The 16,359-nt window shown below is 66.5% G+C and overlaps 2 protein-coding genes and 2 non-coding genes across 4 annotated transcripts in view; all 4 read right to left on the minus strand.

Annotated features, from left to right (window-relative positions):
- Positions 1-55: 55 nt before the first annotated feature.
- NOP56 (NOP56 ribonucleoprotein) lies at positions 56-4,249 on the minus strand. The gene is made up of 12 exons (XM_051617347.1): positions 4,213-4,249; positions 3,924-4,013; positions 3,501-3,615; positions 3,263-3,424; positions 2,982-3,180; positions 2,418-2,605; positions 2,187-2,338; positions 1,862-1,962; positions 1,423-1,571; positions 1,071-1,192; positions 760-894; positions 56-575 (listed from the first exon to the last, which is right to left on the minus strand). Exons 1-12 carry the CDS (start codon positions 4,213-4,215, stop codon positions 357-359), a joined length of 1,635 nt encoding a protein of 544 aa, XP_051473307.1. The 5' UTR covers positions 4,216-4,249; the 3' UTR covers positions 56-356.
- On the minus strand, positions 966-1,033 carry LOC127385002 (small nucleolar RNA SNORD57). Its single transcript, XR_007889565.1, has one exon. It is a non-coding gene; the product is annotated as a small nucleolar RNA SNORD57 (small nucleolar RNA).
- Positions 1,280-1,350, minus strand: LOC127384991 (small nucleolar RNA SNORD56). Its single transcript, XR_007889554.1, has one exon. It is a non-coding gene; the product is annotated as a small nucleolar RNA SNORD56 (small nucleolar RNA).
- A 506-nt stretch (positions 4,250-4,755) lies between the features above and the next one.
- The window catches only part of DCTN1 (dynactin subunit 1), a 13,927-nt gene continuing 2,323 nt past the window's right edge, over positions 4,756-16,359 (minus strand). Inside the window, exons 3-18 of the mRNA XM_051618321.1 lie at positions 16,008-16,168; positions 15,020-15,188; positions 14,427-14,495; positions 13,699-13,761; positions 13,467-13,616; positions 12,939-13,100; positions 11,918-12,049; positions 11,601-11,729; positions 10,806-10,948; positions 9,815-9,981; positions 8,401-8,415; positions 7,815-7,948; positions 6,846-7,035; positions 5,897-5,973; positions 5,383-5,472; positions 4,756-5,164 (exon numbers count right to left, since the gene is read on the minus strand). Coding sequence (XP_051474281.1) covers positions 5,027-5,164; positions 5,383-5,472; positions 5,897-5,973; positions 6,846-7,035; positions 7,815-7,948; positions 8,401-8,415; positions 9,815-9,981; positions 10,806-10,948; positions 11,601-11,729; positions 11,918-12,049; positions 12,939-13,100; positions 13,467-13,616; positions 13,699-13,761; positions 14,427-14,495; positions 15,020-15,188; positions 16,008-16,168 — 1,989 coding nt within the window. The 3' untranslated portion in view covers positions 4,756-5,026. The remainder of the gene's footprint in view (positions 5,165-5,382; positions 5,473-5,896; positions 5,974-6,845; positions 7,036-7,814; positions 7,949-8,400; positions 8,416-9,814; positions 9,982-10,805; positions 10,949-11,600; positions 11,730-11,917; positions 12,050-12,938; positions 13,101-13,466; positions 13,617-13,698; positions 13,762-14,426; positions 14,496-15,019; positions 15,189-16,007; positions 16,169-16,359) is intronic.

Below are 16,359 nucleotides of genomic sequence, written 5' to 3' on the forward strand. Positions count from 1 at the left end.
GGGGGGCAGAGCCCCCCAAGCTTCTGCCCTTTGCCGCAGGGAAACAAGCTGAGGATCAACAACCGCTGCCCTTTATTGGGGCGGGGTCACACGTGGGGGGCTCCACCCCCGCCCCTCCCCGGGCCGGGACAGACTCTGCACACACAGCCCGACCCACCCCCGGGACGGGGCCCAGGGGGCTCCAGCGCTGCCCCCAGGCCAGGGGGGTCCTTGGCCTGGCCAGGGGGGCCCAACCAAGCCCCGAGGTGCCAAAACCCCGAGGCTGCTCCAGCTGAGCTCCTGCCTGTCCCTCAGTCCGTCCTGCCTGTCCATCAGTCCATCCTGCTGGAGCACAGCCTGACTCCAGCTCTGCTGCCTCAGTCCTCCTCTGAGTCCCCAACCACCACCTTCTTCTTCTTCTTTTTCTTCTTCTTCTCCTCTTCCTCCTCTCCAGCCTCCACCATCAGTTTCCTTTTCTTCTTGGGCAAAGCCTCTTCCTCCAGCCCATTCTCCTCGGGCTCTGGCTCCGACTCAGCTTCCACTTCCTGCTGCTGCTTCTTCTTTTTCTTCTTCTTCTTGGGCTCGATGTCGTTCTCCTGAGGGGAACCCCAGGGTCAGCAGAGCTGCACCCAACCCCATCCTGCCCCCCACCCCCTTTGGGAGCACCACAACCCCCCCGGGCCAAGGGATGGGTGAGGAATAACCAGAATCCCCCTACTCCACCAGCCCAGGCCTGTCGCAGCCCCCTGGGGGGCACCACCCCCCCCAGCCCGTTTTCACCTCTGCCTCTGCCACCGAGTTCTCCACCTCCTCTGCAGCCGCAGCCAGAGCCTCCAGCCGCCGCTTCTCACGTTTCTTCTTCTTCTTCTCCTTCTTCTCCTGCCTCCTCTTGACCTCAGCCACCACCTCGCTCGCCTGCCGGAGCAGAGTGGGGGGCTCAGGGGGGCAGGAGAGACCCCAACCCCCCTGCCCTGGCCCCACCGCTCGGATCAGCCTCATTAAATCAGTCTTTTCCCTCCACAGCAGGTCAGGACTGGGTTTGACATCACCTCCGAGGGCAGGGGGCCCTGCCCACCCCCCACCAGCCTCACCTCCACCACCGCCTCCTTCATCACCTCCAGGTTCTTGCGGGGTGGCTCCCCGGTCTCGTAGAAGGCCAAGCGCTCCTCCACCTGCTCCCGCAGCTTGTCCCCAAAGACACTGGTGGGGACTTCTGCGGGTGGGGGGGGGGAAGAGGGGGGCTCAACACCCCCCCATCCCACCCCCCTCACCCACCCACGCCCCTGCCCCCCGCCCCACTCTGCTCAGACCAGAGGTGTCACCATTCTCACAGGGAGATGCTGTTGACGAAAAATATTCCCATCACGGCAGAGGCGACACAGGAGCCCCCCATCCCCTCCCCCAGGACCCCCCGTCCCCAGCCCAGGACCCCCTGCCCCCCACCTGAGAAGCAGTCGATGCGGGAGGCGATGGTGCACTTGTTGGCCAAGTACCGGGAGATCCGGCCCTTGTTCTTGGCGGCCGCCCGCCCGATGAAGGTGGAGTGGAAGATGAGACCGTACTTGGGGGTGTTTCCCCGGGTCTTCAGTGCCCTGAAAGTGCCCAGCGAGGGGTCAGCGGGCACAGGACACCCCCGGGGGATGAGGGAACCCCCAGAGTGCAGCCACCACCCCCAGAGCAGAGCCACCCTCCTCCCCCAGCAGCCCCGGTATGACCCAGAGACATCCCTTGTCCCCGCTGACCTCCGGGGGGTCCCGGCACCCCCAGCCACGGTGGTCGCTCAGGGCGGGGCTGGCGGGTCACGTGCAGCCGGGCGGGGGTCCCGGAGCATCCCAGCCAGCAGCCCAGGGTTCAGCCATCACGGCGACCACCCCCCGGGTACCTGAACAGGGCCTTCTCTGCCCCCAGGATCTGCACCGTCGAGGCCGGGTACTTGGCCAGGTTGGTCAGGCTGCCAGCGTGGGAGATGAGGCGGGCACCCACCTGTAGGGGGGGAAAGAAAGCAGGGGAGGGGGCGTCAGGGCTGCCCCCAGCCCCGGGATGCAGCTCCAGGCCACGTGCAGCCCCCCAGGCCGGGGATCAGCAGCGAGGGGTGTCAGCAGGAGAGCTCAGAGGATTGACAGATTCGCTCAGACATCATCTCCGGGGCCTGGGGCAGGGGGCCGGGGGGCACGGGGGGCCGGGGGGCACGGGGGGCACACACTCACCACCTCCCCGATGAGCGCCGAGAGGCTGGGAGCCACCTGGCTCATCTTGGAGCGCAGATACTCCTGCAGGCCCTGCCGGTACTGGGAGAGCGAGATGACGCGGCTGGAGAAGCTCTCGATGTTGATGAGGTCCAGGGGGGAAATGTCCATCCCTGGGGACACGGGGGGTGAGCGACGCATCCCGGGAGCCCCGGGGAGCACGGCAGAGCCGCCCCCAGCACCCCCACTCACCCATGGAGGAGCGCGAGGCCTCCAGGATGGCCTGGGCCTTGGCGCTGTCCATGACGATCTCCTCCAGCCCCTCCAGGCTCTCCTCGCTCAGCTCCTTGCGGTTCCCGATGAACTTGGCCAGGCGGCAGTAGCTGAAGTTCTCGGGGACGATCTTGATCAGCTCGGGGAAGTGGTACCCGTACCACTCCCTGGGGACAGCACCAGGTCACGGGTGGCCCCGACACCCCAGAGCCCCCCAGAGCGTCCCCCACCCTGAGCTCTACACGTGCGTGTCCGAGCCCCACGTGGGTCCCACGTGTCCTCTCCAGCCCCACGTGGGTCCCCCACCCTGAGCACCACGTGTCCCAAGCCTCATGTGGGTCCTTGTGTCCCTGAGCCCCTCGTGTCCCCCAGGCCCCAGGTGTCCCCCAGGCACGCCCCAGCCGTGGCACTGTCCCCACCACCGCGCTGTGCCCGAGGCTCTGCTCTCCCTCCCCGTCCTGTACAGGCAGCCGGAGCAGCAGCTGCCTGTGGTAAGCATGGGGAGACGCCCCGTGTGCCCCCCACCCTGGGACCCCTCCTCACCGTACGCGCATGGAGAAGGTGTTGATGTCCTTGTCCAGCTGGTCCAGCAGGCTGATGGACTGGATGATCATGTTGTCCACCCGGTTGACGTTGAACTTGACCTTGGCCCGGGAGTAGCTGTGCCCCAGGCCCAGCTGGGCCTTGGAGGCCGACTGGGCTGTCAGGCCCTTCACCAGCGCGTGGAAGTGCAGCCGGATCCCTGCGCCGGGAGCAGCGTCACCCCGGGACAGCCCCGGGTATGCCCCGCCCCCGGCAGCCCCCCCGGCGCCCCCCTCACTCACCCCGCAGGAGCTCGGCCACCACCCCCCCGGTCTGGCACTGGAAGCCCAGCTCCTCCAGGATGGCTGCCCCCATCTTGGGGTCGGCCACCCCCAGCAGCACCTTCTTCTTCTTGGCGGGCATGGAGGTCTCCAGCAGCAGCCTCAGGTCCTCATGGAGAATCCCTGCGGGAACAGGGGGGTCAGCGGGGCCGGGCAGCCCCCCACGGGGGGGTCCCAAGGCCCTGACCCCCTAACTCACCCTCGGAGACAGCGTTGATGTTCTCCAGGGCGCTCTGGGCAGACTTGAAGGGGGAGAAGGCCACGAGCTTCACCACGTTGAGGAACTTGCCGAGGGTCAGGACGCTCTGCTCCACCTGGGGGGACACGCGGTCAGGGCCCGGCGGGGGGGCCCCGGGAACGGCCCCGGGAACGGCGCACGGAGGGCAGGGGCTCGGCAGCACCCGGGAACGAGACCCCCGGCACCGGACCAGCCCCGCCGGGCAGGACAGACACGTTCCCTCCGCCTGCCCCGGGACCGCCCCTTCCATTCTCGCCCCCAACCCCGTCCCCGGTTCCCGGTTCCCGTCCCAGGATCGCCCTCCACCCCCCGTCCCGTCTCCAGTTCCCGACCCCGGGTCTCCCCTCTCCCCCCCCCGCACCCCCGGGCGGCCCCGCCCCGTACCTGCGGCAGCAGCAGGCTGATCTCCTCCACCTCCCGCACGGCGAACAGCGCGTACCCGGCCGCGTGCTCGAACAGCACGTGCAGCAGCACCTGCACCGGTACCGGTCACCGGGGGCTCGGGGCGGCCGCGGGCCCCGCACCCCCCGGCCCCGCCACAGGAGCCCCGGCCCCCGGGCTCCGCCGCCCCCCGCGCCCACCCGGACCCATCCCCGGCCTCCCCCGGCCCAGCCCCGGCCCGATGCGGGCGGATGCGGCGGGCGCGGCGCGGCCCGGGCCCAACGACACTCACCATCTTGCCGCCGCTGCCGCCGCCGCCCGGAACTGGCAGCGCGGCGCCGGAAGCCCGCCCCCCGCCCCCGGCGGCCAATCAGCGCCCACCGCTCCGCGCGCTCCCACCAATCAGCACAGGATGCCCGAGACGGAGCTGCCTCTAGCCAATCAGGTAGCGCACAGGACAGTCCCTCCTCCCTGCCCCATCTCAGCCAATCAGACTCAGCGGATGCCCCGACCTCCCGCCCCCCCGTGCGCACTGGCCAATGGGAGCCGCCCGCGCGCCTCCCGCCCCCTCCCGCGCCGTTCCCGCCGCCGCCCGCCCCGCCCCCCGCGGCCGCACGTGGCCGCGCCCGCCCCCCCCCCCCCGGGACCCCCCTGCCCCTCGGCCACCGCCCCCGGTCCCCACCCGAGCCCCCCGGGATGCCCCGTCCCCCTCAACCCCCCCCCGGTCCGCCTCCGGTCCCCCGGCCCCCTCCCCCGCTCAGCTCCCGTGTCCCCCGGTGCCCCCCGGCCTCCTCCCGTGCCCCCGGTGCCCCCCAGGAAGGCGCGGGGCCGCGAGCAGGTTCAGGGCAACTTTATTGAGAGCGCAAGTGCCGAGGCCGGGGGGGCGCGGAGGGACGGGGGGGGCTCAGCCCCGGGACAGCCCCCGGCCCGTAGCAGCCCCGCGGGCACCGGGCTGGAGTGTGGGGTGCGGGGGCTGCGGTGCCGCCCGGGGGTCCCGGGGGGGCGGCCGTAGTGTCTGGCAGCGCTGGCAGCAGCGGGGGGGGCTGGGTGGGAGGTAGGGGGGGGGGGGTCTGTGCGGTGCCCCCCGCCCGTGCGGGGACCCCGGCTCAGCAGACGAAGTGTCCGCGGAGCTGGTGCAGCAGCTCGGGGGTGAGGAGCAGCCGGTGGGCCTGGCTGTGCCCCGGGGCGCACGGGAAGCTCACCCGCCCGTAGCACGACATCCCCTCCTCCTGCTCCCGCTTGGCCTGCCGGGGCACCGCGCCGTTAGAGCCGGGGGGTGGGCACCGGGCCGCGCCCCCACACACCCCACAGGGCCCCCGCCACCGCCCCCGTCACCCTGGAACCACGGGGATGGAGCACGGAGCCTCCCGCCCCCGCCCCGGCCCCCAGACGCTGCCCCAGGACCTCCCGCCCAGGCCCCTCCCCACACCCAGGGCCCCCCGGGACCCCCCCAGGGTCTCACCTTCAGGAAGGAGGAGGAGGGGAAGGTGCCGAAGTCGGTGGGGACACCAGCCCCCGGCTGCTGCTGAACCATCGCCCGCATCGTGTCATCCTGGGGGGGGGGGGGACAAGGGCACCACGAGGTCACCCCAGAACCACGGAGACCCCCAGAGCCCCCTAACTGCCCCCGAGAGCCCCCCCAGTGCTCCCCAGAGCCCCACATGGTTTCCCTTCAGCCCCCACCACCCTGCAGAGCCCCTCATGTTCTGCCAGCGGCCCCCACTGCCCCCCCAGAGTCCTTCATGGCGCCCCAGGGCCCCCCACTGTCCCGCACGTCCCCCTGAAGCTCCTCACCACCTCCCAGAGACTCCCCCCAAGCCACAGAAAGACCACCCCCCATCCCCGGGGACAAGGCAGAGGGGTCAACCCCAGCTTGGTTCGGGCAGGGGGAGGGGGCAGCACCTCGCCCCCTCCCACGGAGGGTGGGGCAGGAACCAGGACCACCCCCCCTCTCCCCACCCCCAAGTCCCACGTACCCGCAGAGCGTCGATGGTGTTTTTGAGGGCGCAGAGCCGGGCTGTTTGCTCCAGCAGCCGCGCCGAGGAGCTCCTCGCTGCGGGGGAACGGGAACGGGAGGTGAGGGGCGCGGAGCAGCCCCGGGGGGCGGCCAGCCCGGCGGGGGGCACAGGGCGGCACCGCGGGGCAGGGGGGCAGGAAAGTGCCCCCGCGGGAAAGGACCTGGGGGTGTTGGGTGGCAGGGGCTGGAGATGAGCCCAGAAGGCCACCAGCATCCTGGCTTGTGTCACCAGAGTGTGGGCAGCAGCAGCAGGGCAGGGATGGTCCCCCTGTGCTGGGCACTGGGGAGGGGGCACCTCCAGTCCTGGGGTCAGGGCTGGGCCAGAAAAGGGACATGGAGGGGCTGGAGTGTGTCCAGAGAAGGGCAAGGGAGCTGGGGAAGGGGCTGGAGCACCAGTCTGAGCAGGAGCAGCTGAGGGAGCTGGGGGTGTCCAGCCTGGAGCCAAGGAGGCTGAGGGGAGACCTGCTGGCTCTGCAGCTGCCTGAGGGGAGGTTGGAGCCAGGGGGGTCGGGCTCTGCTCCCCAGGAACAAGGGATGGGACAAGAGGAAATGGCCTCAAGTTGTGCCAGGGGAGGTTTAGACTGGATATTAGGAACAATTTCTTCCCCAAAGGGCTGTCATTCCCTGGCCCAGGCTGCCCAGGGCAGGGGGGGAGTCCCCATCCCTGGAGGGGTTTCCAAGCTCTGGAGATGGTGCTGAGGGACACGGGGCAGGGCAGGGGTTAATTCCATGATGCTTGGACCCCATGATCTCCAAGGCCTTCTCCCACCAGACCCACACTGTCCTCCTACTCCTACACCAGGTAGAGGAAGACACGGAGGTTGCCCAGGAGCTGCCCATGGCCCCCCCTTGCCCCCCAAAGCTGCTCCCCAGCAGCTCGAGGCAGGGAGAGCCTGTGCAGGACCTACCGGACTTGGTGCGCTTCATGTCCAGCACCTTGGCGTTGGCGCTCAGCTGGTAGAGGGTCTCCAGGAGCTGGCTGCTCCTGCGGAACAGAGCCTGCGTGGCCAGCCCTTCCCCCTGCCTGCCCCGGGTGGGGGACACCTTGGGCACCTGCAGGGGCGTCAGGCTGGCCAGCTCCAGCTTCATCTGCTCGCCCTGGGGACGGGGGAGAAGGTGACGGGGAGTGTGGGGGAGGAACCGAGCAGGCCAAAAAAACCCAAACCGAATGGGCACCAAACCCCAGCTCCAGAGCTGGATCATCCGAGGGAGGCAGGAGGGACAACCCCAGCCCAGCAGGGCGCGGGGACAAAGCCCCTGGATAAGCACAGGGAGGGGTGACCCCCACAGGCAGGGGGTTGGACTGGATGAGCTTTCGAGGTCCCTTCCAACCCCTAAGGTTCTGTGACTGGGGAGGGGGAGACGGGTCGGGACCTCGGGACCTGCAGAGCCACGGAGGCAGCTCGTGAACTGCTGCACCCTCATCTGCATAATGACACCTCTGCAAGTTAATGTCAGCGGGACCTTATTCCGCTCATCAGAGCTTCTGCTGCTTTGTCACCTCCCTCGCGGTGAATTCATTAACCAATCAATGCCTTAATCACCCGGGATGAGCCCCCAGGGGGGGCACCAGCACCCCCACTCTGCTGCCCCTGAGCTCGGCCCCCTGCCCTGGAGCTGAAGCCCCTTCCCCTGGAGCTGAAGCCCCTTCCCCAATGGACTGAAACCCCTTCTCTAATGCATCCAAAGCCCTTCCCCAGGACCCAAAGCCCCTTTTCCCAGTGGAGCAGCAGCTCACCCCTTGTGGAAAGCTCACTGCAAGCCCCACAGCAGAGCTGGGCTCCCAACCCCGGGGACAAAGAGCTGACCCCACACGGATCCCAGCTCTGGGGTCCCAGGGACCCCCCGGGGTGAGGGACCTTCCTCCCCACACACACCTTGAGCCGGTTGTTCTCGTTCTTGAGGTGTTTGATGGAAAGCTGCAGGGCATCGATTTGCTGGAGGAGCAGAGGGGAGTCCTTCACCTGGACGGGCCCTGAGCCACCTCCTGCCACCTGCCCAGCACCAGCACCTGTGGGTGGGGACACGGGCAGCAGTGTCAGGGAGGGTGGCAGGGGGACACGGGCCAGGCCCAGCAAGGGGACGAGTTTCTGTGCTGGGGCAGGAAGCAGGTTCTGCCCCTCTGAGCCCCCCGAGCATGCAGCACATCCCACCCCATGGAGAAGGGCGGGACCCCCAGCACCCCTCCCCCACACCAGGCACTCCAGGTGCCCCTTCCCAAAGCCGGGGTTCCATGCTCCTCGCTCCCTTCCTGGATTCCCGGGGCTGCCCAGGAACGCTGAGCCAGGAACTCTCCTGTGCTCAGTGCCCAAGCCAAGCACTGCCCTGGAGCAGCTCCTGCTCCTGCCCTGCTCCCCAGCCTGTGCTGGGGCCGTGCATGGGAACCTCGGGACGTGTCCCCCCCCCGGGCATGCAGTGCTGGGGGAGGGGGCAGCACATGCCGGGTGCTGGGGGGGGTCGTACCTCGCTGCTGTTCCTCTGCAGAGCAAGGAGAGGAGCCAGAGGGAAGACAAGGAGAAGCACAATTAAAGCTGAGGGTCAAGCCCAAGAGGAGCCGCGGCCAGAGGAGCTCTGGTCCCCCAGGGCTGGGTCCTGTGTCCCCTGACTCCGGGAGCCCCAGCAGCCTCGTGGGGGATTCCATGAGCTGCTGGGGGATCTGGCTGGGACCCCAACCCTGTGTGTGGGTGTGAGCACCCACGGCAGGACACACACCCCCCCCGCACAGCCCTGCAGAGCCCCTGAGGTGCTCGGGGGGCACAGTGACCCCCGCTGAGCAGCTCCAGGTGCTCCAAGCCTCCCCGTGCCGGGGTGAAGGAGCAGCTCCCACACAGCCAGTGGGCAACACAGGGAACTGGGGACCCCTCAGGCAGCACCCCCGGGCCCCCCCTCCCACACACAGCTGGTGACCAGGCTGGAGCTGGCACTGCTGGGGAGCCCAGACAGGCTGTGACTGTCCCCGAGAGCCAGGGCTGGTGGCCCGTGACCTGGAGAGTCAGGAGCTGCTGCTTCCAGGAGCTGCCTCTTCCAGGAGCTGCCTCCGGGTGTCACCAACGGGATCAGGGACACGGACCCACCCATCACTGTCACACCAAGGCCAGAGGGCCGGGCCCACCAGTCACAGCCCGGAAGGACCCTGGAGCTTTCACAATCCTGAAGGACCCCAGAGCTTTCCCCCAGGAAGCCACATGCTGTCCCACAGCCAGAGCTCCTGGCAAAGACACCTTCCCACCCCCAGCCCTGCTTTGCCTCCAGCCCTGCCTACAGGTGCTACTTGTAGGACCCGTCCTCCCAACAGTGACAAGGAAGGTGCCACCTCAGCGAGCCCTGTCCCTCAGCACTACCCAGCCTGTGCTGCTGGGCTTCGGGAGAGCCCAGGGGGCACCAAGAGATGGGGGCTCCTTGAGCCAGCCTGGTGGGACAGGACAGGCCCGTGGGCAGGCACAGCCCACAGCTCCCCTGGAGCATCCTGCTGGGATGGACCAGGTGGTCCCAGCACCCAGCAGAGCTGGGTGACCCACCACCAAGAACCCCCAGCCCATCCAGCTGCAGGGACACCCCGGGCTGGCTCCTCGGTGCTGTCCCCACCATCCTGCCCACCCAAGCATGGAGCTGCAGGGTCCCCACACACCCCAGCTGCCATCAGAGCCCACCGAGGGGCTCTGGCTCAGCGGGAATGCCGGGCAGGCAGAGCCCCGGGATGCAGGAGCACCATTCCCAAGCACTGGCTCCCGTGGCAATTCCCCAGCTCCTCCCGGGACGCCAGGGAGATGCTGCGGGCGCCCCCGGCGCTGCTCCCGGGCTCCGTCATGTCGGGAGGGGTCCCAGGCTCCCTGCCCAGCCTGCAGGCCCCCCCAGCAGCAGGAATGCCAGGACACACCTCCGGCGATGCCGGACACGATGGAGGCCACCCCCGAGGCCGGGGAGCCGCGCAGCCCCTCGATGGTGCGCTTGGACTGGCTGTTCAGGCGCTGCTTCAGCTCCACCTTCTCCGACTCCAGCTGGTCGATGTCTGCCTGGAGAGCATCCATGGTCTCCTCGAACTCCCTGGGAAGAGCACACAGAGTCACGGAGGTCGCTGGAGATGCTCTTCCGAGGGAAAGGGGCGAGAAGTCCAGGACCTGGAGTTTGTCCTGCATCCTGCTGCTGTGCCCCCAGCACACCCCTGCTGATCCTGGGGCTGGAGCCCCACCAGCCTCCAGCAGACACACAAATAGAATCCAGACTAGTTTGGGTTGGAAGGGACCTCAAAGCCCACCCAGTGCCCCCCCTGCATGGGCAGGGACACCTCCCAGCAGCCCAGGCTGCTCCAAGCCCCATCCAACCTGCCCTTCAACACTGCCAGGGATGGGGCAGCCACAGCTTCCCTGGGCAACCTGGGCCAGGCTCTCCCCACCCTCACAGCCCAGAATTTCTCCCTCACATCTCAGCTCCAGCTCCCTCTGCCAGCTGGAAACCCTTCCCCCTGCTCCCATCCCTCCCTGCCCTTGTCCCAAGCCCCTCCCCAGCTTTCCTGGAGCCCCTTCAGGCACTGGAAGGTGCTCTCAGGTCTCCCTGGAGCCTTCTCTTCTCCAGGCTGAACACCCCAGCTCTCCCAGCCTGTCTCCAGAGCAGAGCTGCTCCAGCCCTCCCATCATCTCCAGGGCCTCCTCTGGACCCTTTCCAACAGCTCCATGTCCTTCTGGTGTTGGGGACCCCAGAGCTAGACCCAGCCCCACAGGGGGGTCTTGCCAGAGCAGAGGGGGATAATCACCTCCCTTTACCACCTTATCCCCCCCTCATCCCTTCCTCAAACCCTCCCAGCCCACCTGAGGGACCACTGGCTGCCCAGCACTCCCCCAGTCCCCCCAGCATCTCCCTCTCTCACTCACTTCTCTTTCTTCTTGAGCAGTGTCTGGGTCTCATCCAGCTTGGTCTGGATCTTCTCCACACGGTCGTCAGCGTCCTTGGACGCGCTGTCCAGCTTCTTCTCCAGGAGGCTGAGCCGCACGTTGGCTTCGCTCAGCTCCTCACCCTGGGGAGGCAGGAGAGGAATCAGTTCCAGGGCCCGGGGAGGGATGGTGGGCACCAGGAAAAGCTCCCAAGGGAGCCAGCCCCAAAACCCCCAGGGTGTGGGTGGTGCTTGGGCACATCACCCATCACCAACGCTCCCCATCCCAGAACACTGCGGGGGGAAAGGCAGGGACAGGCCCCAGCAGGCAGGCAGCACCTTCCTCCTAACTGGAAGAGCACTTCCAGGAGGAAATCACAGAATCATGAAGGTTGGAAGGGACCTTAAAGATCATCCAGCTCCAACCCCCAGGGAACCACCAGACCAGGCTGCACAAAACCTCGTCCAGCCTGGCCTTAAAAACCTCCAGGGATGGGGCATCAACAGCCTCCCTGGGCAGCCCATCCCAGTTCCTCACCACCCTCAGAGTGAAGAATTTCTTCCTAATATCTAACCTAAATCTCCCCTCTCTCAGTTTAAAACCATCACCCTTGTCCTATCACTATCTTCTCTGATGAAAAGCCCCTCCCCAGCTTTCCTGGAGCCCCTTCCAGTACTGGAATCCAGCTGGGACTCAGGACCACCAGCTCCACAGGCAACAACGGGGGTGGCTGCGGCAGCAAACACCTCATCCCCGAGCTGCTGGGAAGGCAGAGGCGGATGGAGAACAGCTCACCTTGATCTTGAGGGACTTCTTCAGCTCTTTGATGACTGTCTCCCTGTCCTCCAGCTTCAGCCCCAGCCCCTCAGCATCAGTGATCTCTGCCCGAAGAGCCGCCGCGCGCAGCTCGGCCGGCGGCATGGGCTGCAAGGAACACGGCGCCAAGGGGTCTGGGATCAGCCCCAGTAACCCCAGCTGGGCCACCAGGGGATTGTTCTCTGTCCCACAGGCTGCCCCTCCCCAGCCCCCTGCCCCCCATGGCACCTGCTCCTGCCAGGGCTGTGGGAGATGGTGGAGCAGCCCCGGTGCCCCAGCCCTGCCCCAGGTCCCACCTTGTTCTGCGGCCGGTCGGCGTCGTACTCGCCCTCCTGCATGGCCGTGGCCATCTTGTTCATGGTGGCAATCAGGATGCTGCAGGACTGGCGCAGGCACTCGTAGGGGTTGATGCCCTGGGTGCCGTAGATCTGGGGAGGATGGGGAGAAGGTGGCAGGGGGCTCTGGGCCGGGGTGACAGCCCCCTCCCCGCAGTCCTGGAGCAAGGGCAGCTGCGGGGAGCAGAGAGCCCTCCACGTTCTGGCGTTCCCTCCCCTGCCACATTCCCAGGGGTGTCCACAAAGTTCTCACAGAACCACGGAACTGTCAGGGTTGGAAGGGACCTCTGGAGATCACCCAGTCCAACTTCAACTGGAACAGGATTGCCTGGAGCACATCCCACAGGGCTGCATCCAGGGGGGTCTGGAAAGTCTCCAGAGCAGGGGACTCCACAGCCTCCCTGGGCAGCCTGGCCCAGGGCTCTGTCACCCTCACAGGAAAGAGGTTTTCCCTCATATTTCAGTGGCACTTCCCATGTTCCAGCTTGTGCACATTGCCCCTTGTCCTGTCCCTGGGAATTACTGAACAGAATCCGGCTCCATCCTCGATGCACCCACCCTGAGATACTTGTAGCCATTGATAAGGTCTCCCCTCAGCCTTCTCCAGGCTGACCAGCCCCAGCTCTCTCAGCCTTTGGAGACTGGAGATGCTCCAAGCCCCTACTCTAGTCATCTTTGTTGCCTCCCCTGGACTCTCTCCAGCAGTTCCCTATCTCTCCTGAACTGGGGAGCCTCCAGCTGGACCCTGTTCTCCAGATGTGGCCCCACCAGGACAGAGCAGAGAGGGAGGATGACCTCTCTTGACCTGCTAGCCACACTCTTCCTAGTGTCCCCCAGGACTCCACTGGCCTTCTTGGCCACCAGGGCCCATTGCTGGCTCGTGGATCATTTCTCCCACCCAGAGCTGCTCAGGGGCAGGATGAGTCCTGGCTCTGCCCCGCTGCAGGGGAAGGAAGGGGTGGTGGAGAAGGGGGGTTCCCACCTGCTCGCTGGCCTTGAAGGCCAGATCCTCCAGCTTCACTGCCTGCAGCCCCTCGTTCTCGGCCAGGGGAGCAATCATCTGTGCCCCCGCAGCCGCCACCTCCTGCAGCACGGCCACCACCCAGGTCAGGTGCTTGCGGCAGTCCAGGAGTGTGTCTGACACCTGCGGGAGGGAGAGACAGCAGGGGTGGGATGGGCAGCAGGGGTGGGATGGGCAGCGGGGGTAGGATGGGCAGCAGGGGTGGGATGGGCAGCGGGGGTGGGATGGGCAGCAGGGGTAGGATGGGCAGCAGGGGTGGGATGGGCAGCAGGGGTGGGATGGGCAGCAGGGGTGGGATGGGCAGCGGGGGTGGGATGGGCAGGGACAGGCAGGGACAAGGGGACTGCTTCCCAGCACCACTCCCCGCCACCTGCCTCACCCCAGGCTGGAGCTATTGAGCATCACTAGGAGATGGGGACCACCAGGGAAGACAAAAGGAAGCTCCAAGGCTGCAGGAAGCAGGCTGCCAAGCCCGTGCCCCCATCCCACCTGCTGCCCGAAGCCCAGCGCCGCCGGGATCCCCGGGGCGTCCGTGCCGGGCATGCGGCGCCGGATCTTCTTGCAGAACTGGCGGATGTCGCTGCAGGAGGTCTCCAGGTCCTTGAGCAGGATGGCCAGGTCGGACGCCTCCTGCCCAGCCTAGGGGAGCAGAGGAAGGAGCTCAGAACCCTGCGGGAGGGACGGGGGGAGCCCCGCAGGACCCGCCCACCCCGGGTCCTACCTGGAGGAAGGCGCGGAGCCGGCAGACCTCCACCCCCATGCAGTCCAAGGCACTCTGGGTGAACTGCAGAGCACAAAACAGGGCAGGGTCAGCACGGGGAGGGGGCCAGGGAGCTCTGGGGCAAACCAGGAGGTGGCCACGGGTGCTGCAGGACGGACCCTCCCTGTATCACCCTGCCCTGGGCACAGGGGTGGCAGGAGCACGGACTGAGGTGTCCAGCCCATGGTTGGAGTGCATGGGGACTTCCCTCCCCAGCTGGGCAGCTCAGCCCTCCCTCCTGCTCTCCACACTCTCCTCACTGCTCTTCTTCTATCCCCATGTCTCCATCCCCCTCCCCTGCCCCGGGAGCCCTCGTCACCTCTGTGCCTCTGCAGGCAGCAAGAGCTGGGGATAGGTGACCACAGTGGGGACATGGGGGAAGGAGGCACTTCAGGTCCCAAAGGGATCTCTTTAATATCTCTTAGATGTTAGAAAAAAGGGTAATTAAGCAGTGGCCCAGGGAGGTGGTTGAGTCTCCATCCCTGAAGGTGTATGACAGACATGTAGATGTGGTGCTGAGGGACACGGGTTAAGCACTGGACCTGGCACAGCTGGGTTATGGTTGGACTCAATGATCCTAAAGGTCTTTTCCAATCAGAACAATTCCATGATTCTGTGATCTGGGGGAGGGGGGAGAGGGGGGCAGAAAGGGCAAAGGCAGAGGAGGGGGAAGGAGGGAAGGGACAGACCTTGATGTGGTCAGCCAGCTGCAGGGTGCAGTCCTCAGCCTGGTCAGCCAGGTGGATGCTGTAGAGGTGCTGGGTGGAGAGAGGCAGGACAGGCTCAGCAGCCCCGGGGGGCAGCAAACCAACCGAACCAGCAAACAGGTGAAAACCAAACACTGAGGGGTTGGCCTGATTTTTAACTGGAAGCGAAAACTCTGGCAGTGCCCCCCACCAGAGCCCCCAGGGACACGTTGCCCCTGCAGGAGCTGGTGGTCCTGACCCGCAGCACAGAGGGGCAGAACTGAGGACAGAACTGTGACCTTCCAGGGACAGGGAGCACAGCCCCGAGTGGCACTGTCACAGGCCCTGGTCCTGTGAGCTCCAGAGGTGACAAACACCCCAAGGGAAGTGCCAGCAACGAGCTCATTCACAGCCTGTCCAGGTGCCACGGGAACAGGCGGGATCAGTAACGGTTGGATTCAGTGATCTTAAAGGTCTTTTCCAACCAAAAGGATTCCATGATCTCCAGCCGTGGCAGTCACTGGCCAGGCTGCACCAGTTCCTCACCCTGCAGGTCAGAAATCCCCCAAGCTTGGCCCCAGGCTCCGCAGACCCACCTGGTAGTATTTGATGGCCTTGGTCAGTGGCTCCACGTTGACTGTCTCGTCCAGCTGGTCCTTGTGCAGCAGCTCGATCAGGAAGTCCAGGGAGCGCTCGTGGACGCTCATCTCGGGATACAACATCCCCACCTTCTTGTAGACCTCCACACTGCACTTGTTCAGGGCCCTGGGCAGGGAACAGGCCTGGTCAGCTGGGCTGGGATGTGCTCCAGACCACACCAGCATGAGGCTCTGCTGCTGGGCATCAAGCTCAGACCATCGGAGCCCCCCCAGCAACCCCAGCTGGATCCCCAGGAGCACCATAGTGGTTAACAAAGGTCCAACCATCTGTAGAACATCCTGGGGTGAGACAGGGTGCCTGGAGCTCCAGGAAAGGGAGCCTCAGGTTAGAAAACAGTCCAGGCTTGAAGCCTTGAGCCAGCTCTGGAGGCAGAAGGAGCCTCTGCAGGTCCATCCCCCAGGCTGGTGCGGGAGCAGAGGGACCTCTCAGGGCTCCCGTTCCAAGGGAGCCAGGCTGGGGGCAGGTGGGTGTCTGAGGGCACTGCCCCATCTGGGAGGGAAGCGCAGCCCTGGCTCCCTGGTGCTGTCAGGGCTCTGCCCAGCAGTGGCCTTGCACCAGCTGAGCCTGCAGGGTGACACCGTGACACCCCCTGCACTGGCACTGGTGGAGCAGGGGATGGAACCCAGAGCCAAACCCAGCTCTGCAGGAGGCTGGGATGTGTCTCCTGGCAAGGACAGATGGAAAACCCCTGCCCCGAGGCTGCTTCTGGCCTCAAGACACAGTCACAGCTGCAGAATGAGCAACACTAGAGAAGTGGATCCCTTCACGTGGCAGTTCCTGGGGGGGAAACGAGGAGGGACCTGCAGGAGCAGCAAACGTCCCTTTGGGAGGCGAGACACCGGCTCCCTCAGCTTCCTAAGGCCAGGACAGCTCCCGAGGGAGCGTGGGGGGGGCCGAGGGGCGGGGAGCCGGGCTGGGACTCACTGCTCGTATTTGTGGAGCGTGGCCTGCAGGAGGCTGAGCGAATAGACCAGCCCCGCCGCGAAGCTGAGCTGCTCGCCCGCCGCGCCCCGCAGCCCGCCGCGCTGCCCGCAGCTCTCGCTCAGCTCAAACTTCTCCTGTGCCTGTTTGCTGATCAGCTCGGCCTGTTGGGGAAGAGGACACACCTCCTGAGCCTCCCGGAGCTCGCTCCCACCGGCTCTGCTCGGCCACGGACCCGCCAAACACCCCCCCCCCCGTGTCCCCCGAAAGCAAGATCTGGGGAAGAACCCTGCACCCCAGAAGGGGGATAAGCAGGATGGCAGAGAACAGGCTGGGGCTGGAGGACCCACCAGGA

The sequence above is a fragment of the Apus apus genome, chromosome 4, assembly GCF_020740795.1.
Source record: "Apus apus isolate bApuApu2 chromosome 4, bApuApu2.pri.cur, whole genome shotgun sequence".
Lineage (NCBI taxonomy): Eukaryota > Metazoa > Chordata > Aves > Apodiformes > Apodidae > Apus > Apus apus.

Excerpts from the sequence above, each read along its gene's own strand:
- NOP56 (XM_051617347.1), bottom strand. Across the intron at positions 2,606-2,981 it reads ACCTTCTCCATGCGCGTACG|GGAGTGGTACGGGTACCACT; the intron begins GTGAGGAGGGGT and ends TGCTGTCCCCAG. Across the intron at positions 576-759 it reads ACTCGGTGGCAGAGGCAGAG|GAGAACGACATCGAGCCCAA; the intron begins GTGAAAACGGGC and ends GGTTCCCCTCAG.